The sequence below is a fragment of the Emys orbicularis genome, chromosome 5 (genome assembly GCF_028017835.1).
Source record: "Emys orbicularis isolate rEmyOrb1 chromosome 5, rEmyOrb1.hap1, whole genome shotgun sequence".
Lineage (NCBI taxonomy): Eukaryota > Metazoa > Chordata > Testudines > Emydidae > Emys > Emys orbicularis.
The window spans coordinates 25,460,389-25,483,397 of NC_088687.1; the positions used below are offsets into that span (position 1 = coordinate 25,460,389).

Consider the following 23,009-nt stretch of genomic DNA (forward strand, 5'->3'; position numbering starts at 1 on the left):
AATCAGATCAACTACTCTGTCCCTATATTGATCATTTTAGCGGATAGACTGGACAACGGTTTCAGGAGTGAACCCCACTGGGATTGGAAAATGGGAGTTGCTGGAGGGAAGGAAATGCAGAGAAGGGAAAAGAACAGAGGAGATTCACAAAGACCAGGGAGAGAAAGAAGAGGAAGAGAAATTAAGGGCAGGAATAACGGTGGCCTAAAGAGGGAGCAAATTTTCTCACTGAATGATGAAGCGCCAATAATGCACAGAACAAATAATGACTAACTACATGTTTAGCTACTACCATGATGGTCAACTTCCACCTTTGATCATCAAAATCTTTTAATGACATCAGTGAACACGGCACTGTGCATTGTGGGAGCATATAGTCCTGAATTTGTACCCTGGCCCATGGACCATAATTACACATAGAATTCAGCCCTCTCCTCTGCATGAGCTAGAGAACACGGAAACAGAGTCTAGAATAAAAATGCAGAAGCTGCTGGCTCCTGGTACCATGCGCATTTCAATCGTTACATTATTAGCAAATGTTTTTGTATAAAGCAAAGTTGGCAAAACCCCAGCACAGTGCTCTACATCATGGATTACACAGGAGTCTGAAGTTCAAAACTAAGTTTTTCACCCCGTACAAAGAGAACATTCTGTCTACTTTATCAGGAAGCCAAACTTGACATGTACTATATGGAAATCATGCTGGTGCAGGCTGTGCTGTGCAATCAACTACACACTCTGGCACTTGGGTCTGGTTGGCAAGTAACAAGCAATGTCATTCAAAACTTGTTATTAGCTCGCTAAATATCGGAATAAAAACACTAAGATTTGTTAGTATTACTTTGCAAATACACTCAGACACCCACACCCTCTCTCAAAGTGCCCCAAAGTGTTGGCTTTAAAGCAGAGGATGTTGTCATTGGAATGGCACTCAAAAATCATTGCATCAGCTGGTATTTGATGTCCGGAAGTATGGGAGAGCCACGGTAAAGCAGAATTTGTTATAGTTTCCTCTCCTCATGGCTGTCCCTGCAGCTTCAAGAATCATTGGAAGAAAATTATTTCAAAATAGCTTTGTACAGAGGGAAGGAGGTTAAAAACCTGAGAGATGCTAAAAATCCCTCTGTACACAGTAGAATCCTTTCAGATCCTCTCCTAAAGATACCACTGAATAGGAGAATCAAGGAAATTCAGCAAAATATACATAATCATCTAAATTGTGATACCCTTTCTCACACTGAATAGTACCTTCTGCCGTGAGTAATCTCACTGAAATCATGTAATTAGAATGTGGTTACTGTCCCCTTCAGCACACATTTGTCCCCTATACCCATGCTACTAGTGCTGAGTGCACAGAACACTTCCAGAAAAACGCTTAAAAGAAAGCAGTACTAGAATATCGTAAAGATTCATATCCAGAAGCATTACCCACCACAATGATGAGGATATCAAGACAATTCCAGAGACTCCTGAAGTAATGCAGTTTATGGATGCGAATTTCCAAGATCTCTTCTACAATATAATAAAGGGTGAAGAGACAAAAGGCTATTTCACAGGCTGCCAGGAAGAAATCAAAAGTAGAAATGTAGTGGATAAGCTTCACTGGCTGAAACTGCCAAGATGTAATGAGGCCTCCAGTTGCTGGAAACTCCACTAATAACCTGCATTTTAAAAAAGAAAACAAAAATAGTATGTTTGAGACCAGACCCTGAAAATTACTTCAGCAGCATAAGCCTGGACTTTTAAAATTTGTCAGCAGGAAGTTTTACAAAAATCTAACAGTAGTAGAAAAACATTTTCATGGGTTTTCATTTTTAAATTTTTTTAGAGCTAAAATTAATAAGGATGGAAATTGTTTGACTTAGAAATTCCTATATGGTAACATTTTAAAGTATGTGCACAATTTTGCACTCAGGTGACACACACAAGACGTTGTATAAGGCAAGATTGTATGTACACAAATCCCTAATTTGCACATAGACATCTTCTGTTGCACTCACACTTTAAACTTTGGTCCCTACTGTCTGCAACCTGAGTACCAGGAGATGAAGTTGGTCTGTCTAGTTTCACTTTCCAGGTTAAATGTAATACAAAAAACCTCAACCAGCAATTTTAAAAAATGTTGGCCTTTTCATAATTGTAGGAGCTGTTAATAATACATGTAAGGATTTTTTTTGTGTGCAACTATTTTAAGACCCAGTACTGTCTCTTTGGAACAGAGTCACTGATTTCAGATCGTTTTGGTAACTGCATTTATAAATATAATTTAAAGCAAATATTGGGATTTTTTTTAAAGTCACGGAAAAATCCTGATTTTTACAAAGCATAGTTATGTAGTACATCTTTCAGAATATAAACTTCCCATTCCACGTAGCTACATGGTTCCTTAACTCATTAGGATAAATCATCCTCAACATCAAAAAGATGCTCTCAGACTCTGACCCAGGCTATACTGCCTTCAGCTAATCTTTCTCAAATGTACAAAGTGTTTCTATATTTGGTAGTGATAGTGGACAGAAATACCGAACACAATGAGAAATTCATACTTTCTTTTCAAACAGGAGTTACTTGGGGGAAAAAACCTTAAAAAAAACAAAAAACACATTTGACATTTCAAAATGGTCAGTTAGAAGGAAGTAGTACACAAGAGAAAGGTGGCTAGGCTCTGTGGACGTGCTGGACAGGATACTCAGGTATCTTTTCTAGTGACACCCCGAGGGCAGTAGATGCTAACCAACTCCAAGGGCTATCCAAATGTAAGCATTTGGGATGAAAATCATCAGCAATACAAATAACTCTTCCTTTTGCTGAAACGTTCCAAGAGGCTCTCACTTCACCTACATAATAAGATTCAGTGCATATTGATCAATTCCCATGATACAAAATAAAGCAGATCCCATATCTACTGTTTGTGCAATGTCATTTGAGAGAACATACATGCTATCCAAAGTTTTATAAATACCTGACAATACAGAATAGATTGATGTTCGCATTGTACACAGAGAAATCAATAAAGGCTGCTCTGGTCCCTCTATCCAGCCACAAGTGTTTCTTAAGGTTAGCAATCTGTGCGGCTGTCTCCTCTCTGCTTCGTGACAGATCCTGATAATAACCAGCCCCACTGTATGAGGCAATCAACCCCCAGTGGCTGCTCCCATTCAAATCTTGTTCATTGGTGTAAGTCCAACTAGTTTAAGACAGCAAGAGAAGAATACATTAATTACTCTTTTCATATGTAACAGCATATATACAAAAGCTTGATCACGTAAATTATAGCAATTGGGATTTTTTTTTAAGAGATATTAATAAGAAAGTTGTGGTATCTGTAACCTGGAAAGAAGCACTAGAGGGTCTCTTGATATTAACAGACAAAATTAATAGTAAAGATAGATAATGACAAGTCACAGTAAATTAACTATGTCTTGACAACAGAATACTCTCAATTGGCACAGGGAGTTGTATTCTCTTAGTGAAATGAAAAGCAGCATTTTCATATAGTAATTTACAAACACCACTGTGAGGGAGACAAGTAGTATTTCCACTTTGTGCATGGGGAAGACAATTTAACCAAAGACTCACAGTGAGTAAGCAGTAAAATCCAGAATTAGAAGTCGAGACTTCTGGCTTCAACTGTCATGCTTAGATCACGTTGCATTTCTAGGCAATGGAAATACCGGTTTGTAGCAGACTTGGATGTACCTAAACCAGTAAGGCCAAGAACAGAGTCTTCTACAGAACCAATAGACTGATTTCATACAGGTGGAAGAAACTAATTGAGAGTTGACAACTGTTTTAGATTGAACTGTAAAGGAAGAGTTTACATGCAGAACACGCAATAATTAAGATGTTGCTTTTGGCAGGTACCAGATATCACTGGAGAATCAGCTAAAAACGCCCACAGAATTGCAGAACACACACACTTGGCTATGTGGATGCGAGAGAAATACATACGCTGTTCCATTCCGGAGCCCAAAAGGAGCAGTATCTTCATTAGCAACAGAATAAACATCATAGCATTCTTTAATTTCATCTTTTAAATCCTCAGGTATTGAGCATGACCCATTTCTCACTTTCACCTGCCGAACACGAGGCACCCCCAAAAGCAGATTCTCGTAATAAATGAAACTTTTGTTTTCTGCCATGGTTTTATTGTTGTACCACATCTCCCAGTACAGACCATCCAGCAAAGGGCCTTCTGTGAACTGAGGAGGAAGAAAGAATGTTAGGGATGCTAAGTTCATTCAGAGCCAACACTCAGTAGTTTTATACACCTCCACTCCTGCCAAGGATGTGTTTTATATTGCGATTGTTAGTTTTTGTCTATGAACAGAAAAAATTCTTGCTACATAAAGTTACTTAGCAAAAAGTCCTCTGGCTAACTGTTGATGGGTTCCAAGGGATTTCCCCAACCTACCATGATCAGAAGTATGATAACTATGCTACGTTCACTGGGCAAAGGATTAAAGAGAGTAAGAATGAAGGATTCTGAGTTTTTAGAAATGGAGCGATCCTCTGTGGCCATGTCTGCACTAGGGAAAACATTCCCACTAACGCTACCATGAATTCAGCTACATGCAGCTCTCTTCTTCACTCATATTTATGCTCTTTGCAGTTGAGAGTCATTAAAGCACTGTTCTGCATGTTTGATACAAAAATCTATGTGGCTGCTTGAGTTACAAAAATAAGAAATATGCAACTTAAAATATATCAAAGTGACTTATGAAAAATTATTAGTAGGCTTAAATAGGTAAAATTTCCAAAAGTGCCCAAATGACTTAGGAGCTTGTCTTTTTTCAAAATTGACTTTGGCACTTAGGCGCCTAAGAGCCTTTAAAAGTCAATGGAACTTAGGAGCTTAAGTGCAAAAGTCATTTTAAAATTTTTTACTCAGTCTACAGACTAGCGTGTTTTCTGGGATATGGAAGGAATACAAAATAATTTTGGTATATTGAAATATTCTAATTATTTTTAGTACATTAACTGCTCCTGAATACACGGTGCAAGAATTAGTACATAGGGTTGCTATGTGTCGTGCTTGGGCAGACTGCTACAGCCACACCCTGTCGATGCAAGACTACTGCACCGGCACATTGCAGGACTAGGACTGATAATGGCTCAGAATGAGTGAAAGGTCAATGATCAGCAAACAAAGGCCCAAATGTCGCAAAGAATTATGCATATAGTTAGCCTGAAACGCAAGTAGTACAGTAGAACCTCAGAGTTACGAACATTGTGGGAATGGAGGTTGTTCGTAACTCTGAACAAAACGTTATGGTTGTTCTTTCAAAAGTTTACAACTGAACATTGACTTAATACAGCTTTAAAACATTATTATGCAGAAGAAAAATGCTTTTAACATCTTAATTTAAATGAAACAAGCACAGAAACAATTTCCTTATCCTGTCAAATCTTTTTTTACACTTTCTCTTTTTTAGTAGTTTACATTTAACACAGTACTGTACTGTATTTGTTTTTTTCTTTTTTTTTTTTGTCTCTGCTGCTGCCTGATTGTGTACTTCTAGTTCCAAATGAGGTGTGTGGTTGACCGGTCAGTTCGTAACTCTGAGGTTCTATTGTACCAATGAAATCAACAGGACTCCTAATAACAACACTTGATATAACACACATCAGCAACTCTACAGGTGTGTCACCTATTAGGTCAGTAATGTCCAGGCCTGATAAGTAACTGTATTAGTATATCAGAACCAAATATATTCTCTCTCGGGACCTGAACTAAGATTTAAATCCAGGTTCTAGAAGTGAATCTAGCAAGTGTTAATCCATTGTGACATCTAGATTCCTAAATTCAACACTTGTAATGGATTGCATTTAGTAACTGTGGCCTTGTCTACACTACAAAGATTTGCTGGTGTAGTATACCAGCAAACCCTCCTAGTGTAGATGCAGCTTATAGTGACAAAAGAATGTTTTTGCTCATATAGCTTATTCCAGTTTGCTGAACAAAATAAGCTTCAGTAGCAAAGCACTTAATTGCACTCTGTGGATACTGTGTCTACACTAGAATAAAAATGTAGTTACAAACAAAAAAAATTATTACATCCCCAGGCAACATTGCTGTACAGTACTGGCAAAAGTGTAGACCAGACCTAAGAGCATTTGTTGATTATGATGGCGAATTTAAGAGATATTTACAGATTAAAGTTGAGAGTCCAGAGGGGGAAAAATAACGAATTTATAGTGACAATAAGATAATTTTTTTCCCTTCACCTTCCAGAAGTCCTCCATGGTGGATAAGGTTTTGAAATTGGTTTTCTCCATTTTCGATAAAGGCGTTTCCAGGAAGAGCTGTGACATTACCCTAGTGTAATAGTACATACTGGAACTCACCATCCCATAAGTCACTGCAGGAGACATTTTTTGGTAGGGAGGAGAAAAAGAGGGAACCACGTTTAAAACGCTTATTTCAAAAACATCCAATTGTATTTTACACAGAAATGTTAACATTTCTAAATAGGAGAAAACATAAGGCAAGCTTTTCCCTATCACCAAGCCCCCAATAATCACCATTAATCACTCCGACGTGATTTTATGCTATGTTTACGCAGCAATTAAAAACCCGTGGCTGGCTGTGCCAGCTGAATTGGGCTCATGGGGCTAGGGCTAAGGGATGGTTTAACTGAGGTGTAGACATTGGGGCTCGGGCTGGAGCCCCGACTCTAGGACCCTGAGAGGTGGGAGAGTCCCAGAGCTCGGGCTGCAATCCAAGCCAGCTGGCACGGGCCAGTTGCAGGTGGCTAACTGCAGTGTAGACCTACCCTTAGTGTAAAAGGAATACAGAATAGACATGTCAATCAGCTTTAAAATACTCAATGTTAAAACTCCACTTTCTTGAGTTAGCTTATTATTTATAATTACAGGTATTTATTATTAAACTTCTAAAATAATAATTGGTAAGCAAAAGGATATGTGCAGTAACTTTAAAAGATCTTTTAATTAGAAAACCCTGAATACGGATTTAGTTTTTGCTCCTATTGGACCAAGTCCTTGGCTGAGAACCATATAGCACAAGTTATAGCGGGATGGAAAGATGACTTTGGTTTCTTTGATCCTTGGGTCATGGAATTCAGGACCAATCCCTAGTCAAAAGTTAGAGCAGCCCACCGCAGGGATGGAAGTGGCATAGGATTCTCTAAATCAGGCCTATACCACTAGAATAATCTCCTTTGAACCAGGCTAATCCTTCCAATGCTGGATATGCTAGCTCAGTCAGATTCTGCTACTAGCATAGCACAGAACAGCTGAAAGATTGCCAAATTTCTAAAGCAATTGCAGGAGTTGTGTTCCATCACCTTCGAACATTTGACGTTTCCCTGTAGTAAGGCTGTGCTGTGGCTCCTGCCCATTGCATTTCTCCCATCGCAGAGTGATACCAATGTGACCCCTAGTCAGTTTTACCCTCTACTTCTACAAGCCATACTGGAGTTGCTAAGTGTAGTAGTAGTAGCAGATGCAGTGTTCTCTAACACTGCAGACTATTCACAGAGGAGGCAATGGTCACTGGCTGCTCGTAGACATACTGCTTCCTCTATGCACCATTAGGAACGGACATTGAAAATGACCAAATTCCTGATTCAACAATGTATTTAAGCATTTAAGTAATCCCATCCCTATTCAGCAAAGCACTTGAGCACATGCTTACTCATGCAGTTATATGCTTTGCTGCATAGGGATAGGATTACTCATACACAAAGTTAAGCACACTTAAATGCACCGCTGCATCAGGGCCTAAGAGTGCATCCGTTGCTTCTCCTCACTCCTTTAAAATAGGGCCACGTGCAAAAGCAGCAGCATAGGTGCCATTCTGGAGGGATGAGGCAGGTGAAAGGGTGAGGCAAGGAAGGCCAAAAAACCCCAGAAAAGCTCAAATGAGGAGAAGACAGAGGAAAGGGACAGGATATCTAATAGCAGGGCATATCAGGAAAGGTAGGATTTGGCCCCTCGCTTATGGTATAATAGCATCTTTCCAGTTGGAGTGAACAGGGCACAGCCACCAGAAAAGACTGACACAACAGAGAATTAGGCCCCCAACTTAAAGACTGCATCAACACTACAACTATAAACATAAGCACATTGGGAGATCCAGTTATAGCATAGTTAAAGTTAATGGGTGGACAGTGCCTAACCTGGTTACAGGGACACTGTTAAAACCCTGGAAAGTCCAATACCACAGCCCATTTTGAGGGATGGAATTAGGTCCAGGCTATATACCAATTTTTAACCTTGTTGTGGTGACAGAGTCCTTTGACTACTATATAGTATAAACAGAGTTAAGAAAAGTTAAACTCCCCTATAAATAAGACTGTTTATTTTCTTTAGATAAAGAACAAGAACTATTTCTTCAAGCTTTTCTTCTATGTTGTATGGTGAGTGTATGAATTGCTAATGCTGGACACTGACCTTCAGTCAATCTATTAATTTAAAAATACTAGTACATACGAAATTCTCTTTCTTTTCTTGTACTGAAAAATGGCCATCCAAATTATGCCAAACAATAATTGCAGGACATACTGAACTGTGAAAACTCAAGAGCAAACTGCTTGGGAGGGGGGGGGGGGTGGAAGAGACAAATGTTTAAAATGCCTTTTTAACTGAAACAAAGGGCTATACTAATTTTCAAAATACTGTAGTTCCCCTCTCCTCCATTAAAAAAAAAAATTGAAAGGAAAATTGTGCATGAAACATTTGTAGTTAAATGGTCTGCAGGCAAAAACATTTTATGCGAGTTTGCATCAAGTTATTCAGCTGACGGATCTGTTAACATTTATATCTTCTAGCAGTGCTAAAACTCTGCAGGGAAATAAACTGTAGATCTACATCAAGGCCTTGTATATCCTGGCTTTTTTTTTTTTTGGTAAATCTCTCACTGTTGCATTTCCACTGGTGCTAGTATTGAAAGTCCACTGGGGTTTTTACCACTGTATCATCTAGACTAGTTCTGAGTAGGGTTAGATGACACAGTGATACAAATGCTGGTACCACGTTTACACTACTTCACCTGACATGCTAATGGTATGGTACTACTGGTACTAAAAATTTAAGGAAAATACCAGAGTAGATAAAGAAGTCATACTTGGTCTCAAAGCTACAACTTTATATTTTAGTTTAAAATTTTCATTGGCATTTTATTTGAGGCACTGAAAATATTAAATTGTGGATTTATTGCCAGTGCTAAAAATAAAGAGCATAAAAAATATGCCAGCTTTCCAGAATTATATTAACCGGCAGCAAGTAATTGTTTTGCTAGGCAAGTAAAAGATTTGTTTTATCACCACCACCATGAGGAAAGTTGGTGAATAGATTTTATGTTTAGGTTGGCAAATTTTCATGATTGTTTTGCAAGGCTGAAGTCTGGAGCAGAACAAGGACCCCCTCTCCCGCCCCGTTTCCCTGCATTATGTTTGAACCACTAGACCATATGAAAAACCAAGTATCTGTTTTAGCCATTGCACATGCTATATTCCAATGAGCTACTTTGTGTGTAACAGTATTAGAAATGAAACTCTAAAAAGATTATTTTTGGAGAGATTTTATTTAAAAAAAAATTATATTCAGAACCTCTAATAATTCCAAGCACTATGTAATACCATACTTATATTATTTCCCACAACCTTGGTCAGCTGCCTAAAATCCTTAAAAAAGTTATTTTGCCTCAATAACTAAGAGGAATCTGTACTTGAGTTTATTCTACAAACTAGATCATGATGACTTAATAAAAACCTAAAACACTTTTGTTAAAAGTTAAAAAAAATATCTTTAACATTTTCAGTGTTTAGATAAAGGAATGTTTTTACTTCTGATGCTTCCATTGTAAAAGCACAATATGCTAACAGCACAAACTCTAATGTAGAAGACCTCCCAGCATGTATTCTGAATATGGTTCTAGGGTTCTAAAATATCCTACATTGCACACAAAAAAGTACTCATTAATCTTCCCCCCAAAGGATAACCACTAAAATGAACTAAGATTCTCTCTGTGTGGGTGTGATATATTACGTGTAGTGTTGTTATAGCCATGTGTGATGAAGAGGGAATTTCTCATAGCACTTTGGATGCTGCATGTTTAACCAGGTGGTGGGGAAAGGGTGATGACTATTTGCAGAGATCCCAGCGTCACTGTCGCCTAGCTGCCTGCCCCTCTCCCCCCACCCCCTCCGAGAACCCAGAAGACAGTGCATGGACATCTGGGTGTCTAGCAAATAATGAACATGGACTGCTGTCCCCCCCCTTGCAGGAAGCCAGCCAGTTCGGACCAGCTGGAGAACAAAGAGCTAAGGTGGATGGTCAGGTGACGATGTCTGCCTGGTAAGAGGAACAAAGGACTGAAGAAGAGCAGGTTGGGTTAGTTAAGTGTGGTCTGCTGGAAGTAGGGGCACTTGTGGACAGGGGGCTGGAAGAGGGCCCTGGGCTCTAGTCAGACTCAGTTGGACTTGGCTGCAACTTTCCCACTCTCTATGCTAACTGAAGAACTGCTTATGCGGTATTCCAGAAATTTAACAAATCCTTCCGTTTTACAGTGCTGTCTGAGAGTCGCTCTAGACTAAAGAGGTCGGGATTGCATTTCTCCCTTTGGTTGTGCAAGTCTGCCCCAGGGTCCAGTTCAAGTGGATCCACTGAGGGGAGCTCTCAGAGTGAGTGAGGCAGGCATGCTGAACGCTCAGAAGTGCGGTCCTAGGAGGCACTGAAGCCAAGGGGCTTACCCCAGTGAGAGAGTGTAACCCAAAGGGGGGTTAACACTTTAAAGGGGCCCTCCCTGGGATTGATACAGAGTTGTGCGAAAGCACCGGACCTGTGGTAACTGTGACACCATGTTGGTTCCAGACAAGAGAGAGAATGTGGGTGAGGTAACATCGTTTACTGCAACAACTTCTGTTGGTGAGAGAGAAGTTTTCAAGTTTACACAGAGCTGAAGAGGACCTGAAGAGCAGCTTTTTGTAAGCTCAAAAGCTTGTCTCTCTCACCAACAGAAGTTGGCTCAATAAAAGATATTACCTCACCCACCTTGTCCATCATGTATTAGAAATTCCAATATCTGCCTCTTTGGATTTCTTTACCTTTACTTTTATGTAAAAGTAAAGGTAAACTTCCCTATAAATAAGACTGATATCTGAGCATCTACTCACTATCTTGTGCCAATGTTTAGTACCACATACTTTACCCAAGATTTACGTCTGTGTATTAGCATGCATGAGGCTGCAAGCCTGTTTAGGACACTCAATATTATGTGCACATGGAGAGAGAGTCAAAAAATGTTAAAGAGGCTACCACCGCCAGTCTTTCAACCACTACAGGAACTTTTACGCTTAAGGATATCTGGTGTTGTCTTAATTGATAAAAATCAGACCTTTTCAGACACTTTCTAAACTTTAATTTTTGACTGTGATCAATAGCTCATGCCTTTCACTATTCAATGGCGACAGATACACAGGATTTGTGCTATGCACCAGCTTTTAAACAGTCCCTTGGAGGAACCCTCTCAGCATGCCAGAACCTGAAAGGGGCCCCAATTCTTCCACAAGGGTAGGCCACATGGCCTCAATGCCTTTAGGACTGAGGGAAGGTTAACACTTAAAACACTGCATGGGCAGTGTACTGATGCAGCTGCACCGCTGTAGCACTTTAATGAAGACACTGTAGGAAGGAGTAGAGCGTTCACCCATCAGCACAGTTAATCCACCTCTACAAGACGTGGTAGCTATGTCGGTGGAGGAAGCTCTCCCGCAACACTGGCACTTAGGTTGGTATAACGACATCACTCAGGGGTGTGGATTTTTCAGACCCCTGAGTGATGTAGTTATACCAAAGTAATTATGTAGTGTAGACCTGCCCTGAGCCTCCAGAACTCCTATTTCACACCATGAGACAGACCCCTCTTCACAGTCTTTTTGCCCTCTTCAGGGATCAATACACCTCAGCAAGTATTTTCAGGGACACCAGAGTAGGGTTTCAAAACAGAGTAGGGTTTATCAGTCAACTGAAATTCATCAGTGGAAAGTCCTTTGATAGCACAGAGAGGCAATGGTTAAGACATAATCCATACTGGCCAAACCAGGGTTCCTGTGAACCATGCTATTGTCTGCTTCTATCCCTGTCTCAGTCCCAGGTGAGAGCTATTCTTTCTCTCCCAAAGACCTGCTCCTACCCTAACCTCCTGTCATCTTTTGGTCCACTGTCTTCCTCCTGCAGACGCCCAACAGAGTTTCCTGTGGATAGGTGACAACTGTTCAGTCCTTGAGGTTCCCATTGTCTTTCTGGATCTTCCATTGATATGGGTCAGTTTCAGCCAGTCCTTTAAGGATGCATTCATGACAGCCCAGTTACATGACCTAACGCCCCATGTCTCCTGTTCTGTCTCAAGAGCAGCTTTTTAACCCTTACATTCCATGTAGCAATACAAAACAGAGGCACACACAGGAATCATAACTATTACCAAAGTTCCCACTTTTTAAAAGGAAGGTATTATTATTCTATTTTGAAGGTGGGAAAATTGAGGCAAACGGTTTGAAATTATTTTTTCCAAGCTCTCGCAAGAAGCCAATGGCAGAATTAGAAACAGAATCCAAGTATCCTAAATACCAGCCTCGTGGCCTAATCACTAGACAACACTCCTACCATCCTGGGGTAAAAACCCTCACTGTTCACTCTTGGGTCACACAGCACAGACAATTAGTATAGAAATTTGAAAATTAATGGAAAATGGTACTTACAGACACACAAGACCACAAGGAAAATCACATATGTGATCAGTTCTCGTAAAACACTTTTCAGGTATCTCTCTCTGCTCGTGTTTTCTTCCATCAATCTTGTACCCCACAGACCTTTAAAAATAAATATTTCCATAAATGCATATAAGGCATCACATATTAGCCACATTACCGATATAATTGAGGCAAAGTGTGCATAAGTTTTGTCATGACACAAACCATGACACAATTTTTGCTGCATATTCTTCTATAAGATTTTAAACTGGAGAAATGTGGGCTTGGCAGATACATAAGTGGATACATAACTGGTTAAACAGCAGCAAATAAAGAGTAACTATTAATGTCAGATTGGAAGGAGGTCTCAAGTGGGGTTCCACAGGGATCTGTTTTTCTGGACCCAGTTAATTTAACATCTTTATTGATTACCTGGATATTGGAATACTGATCAAATGTGCAGATAACACAAAGCTAGGGGGGTTGCAAACACTTTTGAAGGATAGAACTCAAATTCAAAGGGATCTTGATAAATTGGAGAACTGGGCTATAGACAACAAAATAAAATTAAACAAAGACAAATGTAAGATGCTACACTTAGGGAAGAAAAGTCAAATGCACAAGTAGAAATTGGATAACTGGCTTGGCAGCAGCACTGCTGAGAAGGATCTGGGAGTTGTGGTGGATCACAAACTCAACATGAGTCAACAATGCAATTCTGTTGCAAAAAAAAAAAAAAAAAAAAAGCAAATGCAGTTTTGGGCTGCATTAACAGAGGTATAGCATGCAAGTCATAGGAGGTGATAGTACCACTCTACTCGGCACTGATCAGGCCTCAGCTGGAGTACTGTGTCCAATTTTGGTCACCGCTGTATAGAAAGGATGTAGAGAAACTGGTAAGGGGGTATGTGAAGGAAAAAGTTTGGGGACCACTGCAGTAGAGGCTTTAATAAGGCTTTGTATATTTCTTATTTTTCAGTGCAAGAAGGAACTATAGTTAGGACATCTATTAATGTTTTAAACACTGTTGTTCCACTTTTCCAGAGCCAAAAATCTTCTCCAGATCTACAGTTTCCATGGGAATCTGGGCATTTGTACTAGCTGAAGAATCTAGGTCCAATATTGGGTTTATGACACTAGCTTGCTTAAGAAACTTTAGCATTCAATGCAAGAGCCCCTAACTGAGGGCTAGTCTACATGGCAGCACTTTAACGTGGCTTGTGTGGTCGCGGCAGAAAAGCCACCTCCATTAGGGGCGTAGCTCCCAGCGCTGGTGCACTGTCTACACTGGCGCTTCACAGTGCTGAAATTTGCTGCGCTTGGGGGGTGTTTTTTCCACACCCCGAGTGAGCAAGTTGCAGCGCTGTAAATTGCCAGTGTAGACAAGCCCTCAGCTTGCTATACTCTCCCGAAGGGGATCAGAAAACAAAGGAAATTAAAAACAAAAGTGTCACCAAAAGGTCAATTGTTAAATGTTATCAGGACAGAATGCATTAGCAATCATCATATTAACAACAGGAAAGTAATAAGGAACAGAGAGAAGCTTGGAACAGCTGTTGATGTTCAATTCAGAATTGCTACCTCCAGCCAACTGTTGTTTAACCGAAAAGCAAGCCAATATGACCTAAGTTTAAAGGAGGACAGAGAGAAAAAGATGGGTGGAAAAAACAACCCAATTTGTTCCTGCAAAACCAAACAGTCATCATTCTCAGTTTTCAGGTATTTTAGGTAACCAGCCTTAATAATTCCCTTTAGTTCACTAGTGGATGGAAATAAAATTATCTGAAAATCTCTGAGAAAAAAGTTTTATGTTTGAGATATCACAGTAATTTGGAGTCAAATTTAACAGCAACAATGGAAAATTAAAACAAAGGTAAACTGGATTATGAAGCAAAAATTTAATCCCAGCTGTTGCAAAGAGTAAAATCTGAATGATCCAGCTGTTGAAAGGGAGCTTCACCCAGCGAAGAGAAAGATGATAAAAGCTACAACCTTCCATCTGCATGCAATGTTAAGGTTCATTCCAAAAGCATTAGCAGAGCAAATATTTTTAGAAACCATTAAAGCACACCAATTCAAGACATTACCTAGCCACAAAGCCAAATAGGAAAAGACATTTCAGCACAGTGAGTAATAACTTTAGCATAAGCTTTCCTCTCAGTTTTCAGTCTTTAACAACCCTTCATTAATATACATTAATAAAAAGGTGGAATTAGTTCTACCACAAGGAAACTAGGTTTTTGGTTTTGTTTTGTTTTTTACTTTGTTCTTCAAAGCCAAGGCTGAAAAATTTACAGATAAGTGCTGCTGCAGTTTACCATATAAAACGCCCAAGAATGCCAAGTATAGTTGTCAGTACATTAGTCACCAATAAGAAATGTAGCAAGCAAAATATTTGCTAACTGAAATTCTGTCATATTAGAGAAATATTGTAAGTCAGCACGGAGCGGAAAATTACAGCTTTGAAAAATCCAGCTCATGGAGTAGGCTCACCAATAAACTAAATCCAGATTCTATTGGCCATTATATTTCTTTTAGTGCCTGAGATTTTAGGACTGATGTCGCCACTTTACTAGTATATTATTTTAGATCAGGGTTTCTTAACCTTTTTGTGCTGGCGACCCACTTTGGACTTACAAAAAAAATGTGACCACCCCCCACCAGAAAAAATTGCACCCCCCTACCTTATGCTCAGGGCTGAAACATGGACATTAATTTTGCAGAGCCCCTGGTGACACAGAGCCCCAGGCAATTGCCCTGCTGCCTACCCCCTAATGCTGGCCCGGCTTGCGACCCCCCTAAACTTGTCCCACGACCACCCCCAGGTTTAGAAACATTATTCTAGATAATCAAGAATACTGCAGGTTCAGGGAGTCATTTTAATGTAAAGATTTGACTGGAATCATCTCTGGACCATCAAAATTATCTCAATTCTAGCTATAATTTACCATTTTCAGCATCCCATTACTGATATATAAAGTCATTCATGAACTTTTGATCCATGCTGAAGTGAGCTACCATTCACTTCATCAATTTTTTATCAAATCCACAAACTAACACTTCTCTTTCCCACTCTCATTTATTTGCCTGCAAGGCATATCCATAGATTACAAGAATTCTGATGAGGTGTCACGTTGTGGTGATTAAAGGGAACTACAAAACAAAGGAAACTTCATCTCATATTAAAAATCTGTGCACAGAATAAATTGAATTTGTTTGAGCCACACAGGTTTTGCTGTATTTCCTTTTATTTTTAAATAGCTTGTATATATTTGGATTTATAAACAAAAAGGTACCTCCAAAGCTGTAAGCACCCTTAAGTTGTTTAAAAACACAATTAAAAAACCAAAACAAGCCAAAAGCAAGCTCATAATATATAGCAGCAAACAGTTAAGCTATACAGCAAATAAGAAACATAAAACCTCACCCTCCCTAAATTTGCCATCCTCAAGCAACATCTCCTCCTCACAAAGCAAACATAAAAGAGGAATCTTATACATGTCCTGAAGTTCACATTGCTTAGTGAAGCATCAACTTCATGACTACTATGACCCAATAAGTGCCAAATGTAGCAGCCTTCTTGTTTAAAAACAACGATTAAGAATATTAAATTCAAATAAGAAAAACAAAGGAAAACGCTAGGTAGATGAATTTAGTATTCATGAAAGCGACAGAAAAACAGCAATGACTGAAGCAAGGCCTAGCACAGAAGAGGAAGATTGTGATCTTCCCGACCTGGCTCTACAAATATACCTCAGTCCTAACCAGCAAAATATCTCCTTACTCAATATTGGCCCTCTCTGTAACAGACAATTGCAGTCATGCAAAGATCATGTGACGGGTTGTAATACAAAGAGCAGGATAAATTCAAAGTACTTTGTTTTGACCCAGCTTGGAATTTGGAATGCAAGTCACCAGAGATGAAAAGCTACTGCACTTACCCACTCTGCCAATATATTGGTATACCAATAACTTCTACCTATATTTCCAAGTGCACTGGCATACTCTGTGTATGCCTCTATGAATAATTTGTCTAAACAAATCCTGTTTAACCAACATAAAATTACTCAAGATAGTTCAACTCTAAGCTGACTGTGAAGAATTACAAAGGGATATCACTCAATTGGGTGAGTGGGCAATAAAAAGGAAGATGAAATTAAATGCTAATAAGTACAAAGTAATGCACATTGGAAAAAATAATCCCAATCATACATACAATGATGGAGTCTAAATTAGATATTACCACTCAAGAAAGAGATCTTGGGAGTCACTGTAGATAGTTCTCTGAAAACATCTGCTCCATGTGCAGCGGCAGCCAAAAAAGCTAACAGAATGTTGGGAACCATAAGAAAAGGGATAGACAATAAGACAGAAAATGTGATGACATTATATAAATCCAGGACACACCCACATCTCGAATATTTGGTGCAGTTGTGGTCGCCCCATCTCAAAAGAGAGATATTAGAATTGAAAAGGGCAACAAAAATGATTAGGGGTATGGAACAGCTTAATATAAGGAGTGATAAGGAAGTGATTAAACTGGGCTTTTCAGCTTAGAAAAGAGACAACTAAGGGGCAATATGATAAAATCATGAATGGTGTGGAGACAGTGAATAGGGAAGTATTATTTACCCCTTCACATAACACAAGAGCAAGGGGTCACCTGTTGAAATTAACAGGCAGCAGGTTTAAAACAAACATAAGAAAGTACTTCTTTACAAATGCACAATCAACCTATGGTACTTGTTGCCAGGGGATGTTGTGAAGGTCAAAAGGCTGGGTTCAAAAACGAACTGGATAACTTTATGGAGGATAGTATCAGAGGGGTAGCCGTGTTAGTCTGAATCTGTAAAAAGCAACAGAGGGTCCTGTGGCACCTTTAAGACTAACAGAAGTATTGGGAGCATAAGCTTTCGTGGGTAAGAACCTCACTTCTTCAGATGCAAGAAGTGAGGTTCTTACCCACGAAAGCTTATGCTCCCAATACTTCTGTTAGTCTTAAAGGTGCCACAGGACCCTCTGTTGCTTTTTATGGAGGATATGTCTATCAGTGGCTATTAGCCAATATGGTCAGAAACACAACCCCATGCTCCAGTTGTTCCTAAACCTCCAACTGCCAGAAGCTGGGGCTGGACCACAGAGGATGGATCACTTGATAATTGCCATGTTGTTTCTTCCCGCTGACGCATCTAGCCCTAGCCAGTCACAGACAGGCTATTGGGCTAGACCAGCGGTTCTCAAACTGTAGGTCGGGACCCCAAAGTGTGTTGCGACCCGGTTTAAATGGGGTCACCAGGGCTGGCTGTAGACTTGCTGGGGGCCAAAGCCTGAGCCCCACGACCCAGGGCCGAAGCCAAAGGGCTTCGACCCTGGGTGGCGGGGCTCAGGCTTCGGCTTCAGCCCTGGGCAGCGGGGCTCAGGCTACAGGCCCCCCGCTTGGGACTGAAGCCTTTGGGTTTCAGCTTTGCCCCCCTACTCACCCCGCCGCCCAGGGCTCGGGTTCCGGCTGCCCCAGGGTGGCAGGGCTCAGGCTTCTGTCCCCACTCTGGGGTCATGTAGTAATTTTTTTTTTTTTTTTTTTTGTCAGAAGGGGGTCGGGGTGCAATGAAGTCTGAGAACCCCTGGGCTAGACAGATCATTGGTTTGAGGCAGCATGGCCATTATGTTCTTAACCCATTATGACTACTCCTTATCACTAGGACCCTACCAAATTCATGGTCCATTTTGGTCAATTTCATGATCATAGGATTTTAAAAAATAGTAAATTTCATGATTTCAGCTTTTTAAATCTGAAATTTCACAGTGTTGTAATTGTAGGGGTCCTGACCCAAAAAGGAGTTGTGGGGGGGGGGGGGTCGCAAGGTTATTGTGTGTGGGGGGTTGCGATACTGCTACCCTTCCTTCTGCGCTGTTGCTGGCAGCAGCACTGCCTTCAGAGCTGAGCAGCTGGAGAGCAGCGGCTGCTGTCTGGGAGTCCAGCTCTGAAGGCAGAGCCGCTGCCAGCAGCAGCACAGAAGTAAGGATGGCAGGGTATGGTATTGCCACCCTTACTTCCACACTGCTGCTGGCGGGGTGCAGCCTTCAGAGCTGGGCACCCAGCCAACAGCCACCGCTCTCCAGCCACCCAGCTCTGAAGTCAGCACAGAAGTAAGGGTGGCAATACCGTGACCCTCCTGCAGTGACCCCCCTTTTGGGTCAGGACCCCCAGTTCGAGAAACGCTGGTCTCCCCCCATGAAATCTGTATATTATAGGGTAAAAGCACACAAAATACCAGATTTCACAGGGTAGCGGGGGGGACACCAGATTTTACAGTCCATGACGTATTTTTTATGGCCATGAATTTGGTAGGCCCCTACTTATTACCTTCTGTGCTTCCGGTTACCAGTTTATTTATTCTAACAATGCATCAGATACTGCAGAGAATCTTCTTAATCTAATGCTCTGGTTTGCATGTACCAACACTTAAAACACACTGCTAATGCTTTTGCAGCATAACTGACTTTATATTTAAACATACAAAATCTTTTAACACAAAGTACTACATTTTCCATTCTTCAGTGACATCCCTGTTCTCCATGAAACTTCAAAAATAAGTGTGTGTTTTTCCAATTCTAGATTGAATAGTTCCTTAAGTTATGCTGCAGTGAATTTCACTGGGCCTTGATATAAAGGTGTTCAGTTTATCTGTAGTAAGCATCCTTCAATCTGTACCTTAACATTTCAGACTTGGTCAAACAAAACCATTTTACTTCCAAAAGGGACATGTACATGACAAAGTACACTGACAAAGTAAAACACTATCCATATATGCGGAATGCCCCAAGCAGCTAGAGGACATATTGAGCACACTAGTAATTTAAAATTTTACCTTTTATTTTCTTATCTTGCAAAACCATAAAATGTAGGCCCACCAGTTTCCACAAAGCATGCACTTTATTAGTGACATCACACCCAATAGCATAAAGAGAACTAAATCAGTCACCAGCAGACAGCATGCAAGAGGATCAGGTGATTCAAGGTGGGCCTGCACCACAAAAAAAAGGTAAATTTTAAATGACTGAGGTGCACCACCTTCCAATTGCTTATTTTGCCTGAGAAAATTGTGTTAGACTGATCTCCCAGACAGCCTGGCTGACAGAATCATATCTTGCAGTCTCTTCTCCTGACAACTTCTTCCTCTCAGAAGATGCTAATTTCACTTCAGGCCCAGCTCCCTGTGGTACAAGTCAGTGGAAGGACTTGTCCAAAAAAATATTCCCACTTGTTCTAAAACCAGTTCAACTGTAGTACAGTAGGATCATTGAGTATTTTAAAAAACAGATTTCCTGAGGGCATACACTGACAAAGTTTGAACTGTCCAGCAGGCAATGTCTTCCTTTCCCAGCGTGGAGTGGTCAATCATTAAAAAATTGTATTAAGGTAACTGGATAGTTCAGAGGACTAGCAGAGGAATAAAATGTCTTTTTCAGCTAGTCGGGGACAAAAGCTGGATCTACACTAAAAGATGAACTGCTGCTGAAAGTGTTTTTTTGTACAGTCAATCATTTTCATCAACAGGTTCCACAAACCAGTATTGAAAACTGTTCTAATGCTAGCATTGATCATACCAATGTAGTGTTGACTGTTTTCAATACTGTTTCACATACCACAATTGAGCCAACAGTATTAAATTAGATAACACAACACTGTGATCATCACAAAGTCATGGTCAGTATTGTGCCATCTAATTCAAGTGCTTGCAGTCATGTTCAGACAATTTTTTAAAGGTAGACAAACATGGCGAAGTATATCGGAACGGGAGTATGGGAAATTTATTACAGTTGCCTAGGCTGTACCTGTTTCTTGGTTTAAAAAAAAAAGGACTTCACTTTCTACATCTATCAAGCCAGCTCCTTTTCCAAGCACTAGCTATGCACACACAGATAACAGATTACATTCAAGGAACAATGTTAAAGGCTTTAAACCCATCAGACAACAATAATTATTTTTATATACAGTAATCAAGCACTACCGTCCACTTTTCAATCTCACACCACAAAACAGGAACTTATTTCATTGTGCAACCTTTCACAAAAATTTATGCAGAGTGTACATGCTGCATACCTGAAACAGTGCACTTTTGACTTTCACATCCAAATAAATAATAAAAAAAATACAGTGCATTTATTTTGACATGAGATGGCTCAATTCACAGAATATTTTTACATCAAACAATTTTTTGGGGATGTCATTGATAAATGGACAAGCAACTGTCCGATTTGCAAACCTCAGGCCTGAAACTGAATACAGTTTGATAGACTTGTTCACTTCTTGTCAGCTAATATTTGCCAGTTTGCACCAGTTCAGATTATCCATCTAGCTGCAAACTTTATGGAAAAAGTGGTCCACTCCATTCACCATTCACTTTTACAGTTACAAAGATTTTCTTTGAAATGAAGAAAAATCCTGTCTAAAATACCGAAGCCTTTTAATTTTTACGAATATTGACGTTATGCAACTGTAAAAAACAAGAAAAACAAAAACAGTGTGGGGCATTTGCCCATGCCTTCTCCCCCACAAAACTGGACCCCAGTGAGCATCTCTGCAATGCCAATTTTTTTTAGCAATAGGACTACAGTGGGCCACTGAGACTACTGTAACAAATAGAGGATGTATATAAGCCAGCTGTGTATCAACAGTGCCTTTTTACTTTGGCAGCTAATGACAACACTTGGCAGCTAGGCAGCACTTCAAAGGACTGTACAAAAAGGTAATTAATCCCAACACCACCTCTGTCTGGTAAGTACCCATCAATCTGATTATATAGATGGGGAGCCTGAGGCAGAGACATGAAACAACTTGGCCCAAGGTCACTCAGAGATTTGGTGTCAGGGTAGAGGGCCCTGTGCCTCCAGAAAAGGTCACATATACAATTGCAAATTCTGGGTGCAGCCTGACCTACCTTTCCTCAGTGTGATCTCTGCCCTACAACACATCCACTGCAACTGACAACCTGGGAGAAGCAGCACAGGCAAGAAAGGCAAAGAGCTAGGGCAGTTTAAAATAAGGGGCTGAGGTTGTGAACAGGAGTATGAGTGTGTGTGTGTGGGGGGTCAACATGGGAGTGAAAGGAGGAAAAGAGGGACGAGCTTGAGCTCTACAGAGCGTGGGGGAATGGAGTACAAGGTTCCAAATGGCCAGCACAAGGGGCAAGGACTCGAAGCAGGGGGGTGACCAGGTGGGAGGGCTTAAGGGACTGAATGTAAGGAAGCTGGGGGGTCTCAGCCCTTGGGGCAGGAGGGGGTCAAAACCTGGGGGGGACCCAGCCCATGGGGCAGGAGGGGGGGCAGAACCTGGGGGGGACCCAGCCCATGGAGCAGGAGGGGGGGCAGAACCTGGGGGGGACCCAGCCCATGGAGCAGGAGGGGGGGCAGAACCTCGGGGGGCCCAGCACCTCGGGGGGCCCATGGGGCGGGGGGGGGGGCAGAACCTGGGGGGGGAGGGGGACGTAGAGCGGGGCTGGCTCCTACCTCGCAAGCGGCGCGCCAGCCTCTTGGCCCAGGCTGTGCGATGGGACGGAGGGGCCCCGTCCAGGGGCAGGTGTGGGGCCAGCGGGTCCCCCCCGGCGGGGCTGGGACACGGAGCCGCCCCCACGCCGCGTTCCCCCCGCCGGCGCCGCCGCCGGCCGCTGTCAGGCTCCCCGGCCGGGCCCCGGGCGCTGCTGGCGCCGGGGGAGGAGCCGGCCCCGCGGCTGCCCCACTCCACGTCCATCTCCATCTGCAGCACCGGCCCCGCCGCCGCCTCCTCCGGCTCGAAGCCCGGGTTGTCCCGGCTCCAGGCCTGCCGCGAGCAGGAGGAAGGCGGCGGCGAGTAGGGCCCGCCCGCGGGCTCCTGGATCCGCTCCAGCTCCAGCCCCAGCGGCCCCCCGCCGCCGCCCGGGGAGGAGAGCGCGGCCCTGGCGCCCCCGGCCCCCGCCATCAGCCCGCTGCAGCCGCCCAGACTCCGCAGCCGCGGGGCGGGACCGCGCGGGGAGCTGCTGCCGCCCCAGGACCCCCCCCCCCAGAGCTCCGCCCCCGGGCCCGGACCGCCCCCAGCACCCGCCCCGGGCCCGGGCCGCGTCCTGGAGCCCCGCCCCGTCCGGCCCCCAGAGCCTCCCGTCCCTCTTCCTTCCCGGCCCAGGGTGGGCGTGGGGGAGAGAAACGTCGGCACAGACCCGCGCCCCCACTGCTGGCCATCCACCGCCTCCTCCCTTTCCCCAGCCCTGCCCCATTCCTGACCCCCACGCCCCGCTCCCTCCCCATGCACCCCTTTAC

The 23,009-nt window shown here is 42.1% G+C and overlaps 1 protein-coding gene across 1 annotated transcript in view; it reads right to left on the minus strand.

The window, feature by feature from the left end:
* Window positions 1-22,674, minus strand: part of PKD2 (polycystin 2, transient receptor potential cation channel) — a 38,840-nt gene extending 16,166 nt beyond the window's left edge. Inside the window, exons 1-6 of the mRNA XM_065405084.1 lie at window positions 22,227-22,674; window positions 12,726-12,836; window positions 6,229-6,362; window positions 3,952-4,202; window positions 2,963-3,187; window positions 1,433-1,661 (exon numbers count right to left, since the gene is read on the minus strand). Of these exons, the coding sequence (XP_065261156.1) occupies window positions 1,433-1,661; window positions 2,963-3,187; window positions 3,952-4,202; window positions 6,229-6,362; window positions 12,726-12,836; window positions 22,227-22,674 (1,398 nt within the window). The remainder of the gene's footprint in view (window positions 1-1,432; window positions 1,662-2,962; window positions 3,188-3,951; window positions 4,203-6,228; window positions 6,363-12,725; window positions 12,837-22,226) is intronic.
* Window positions 22,675-23,009: the final 335 nt, after the last annotated feature.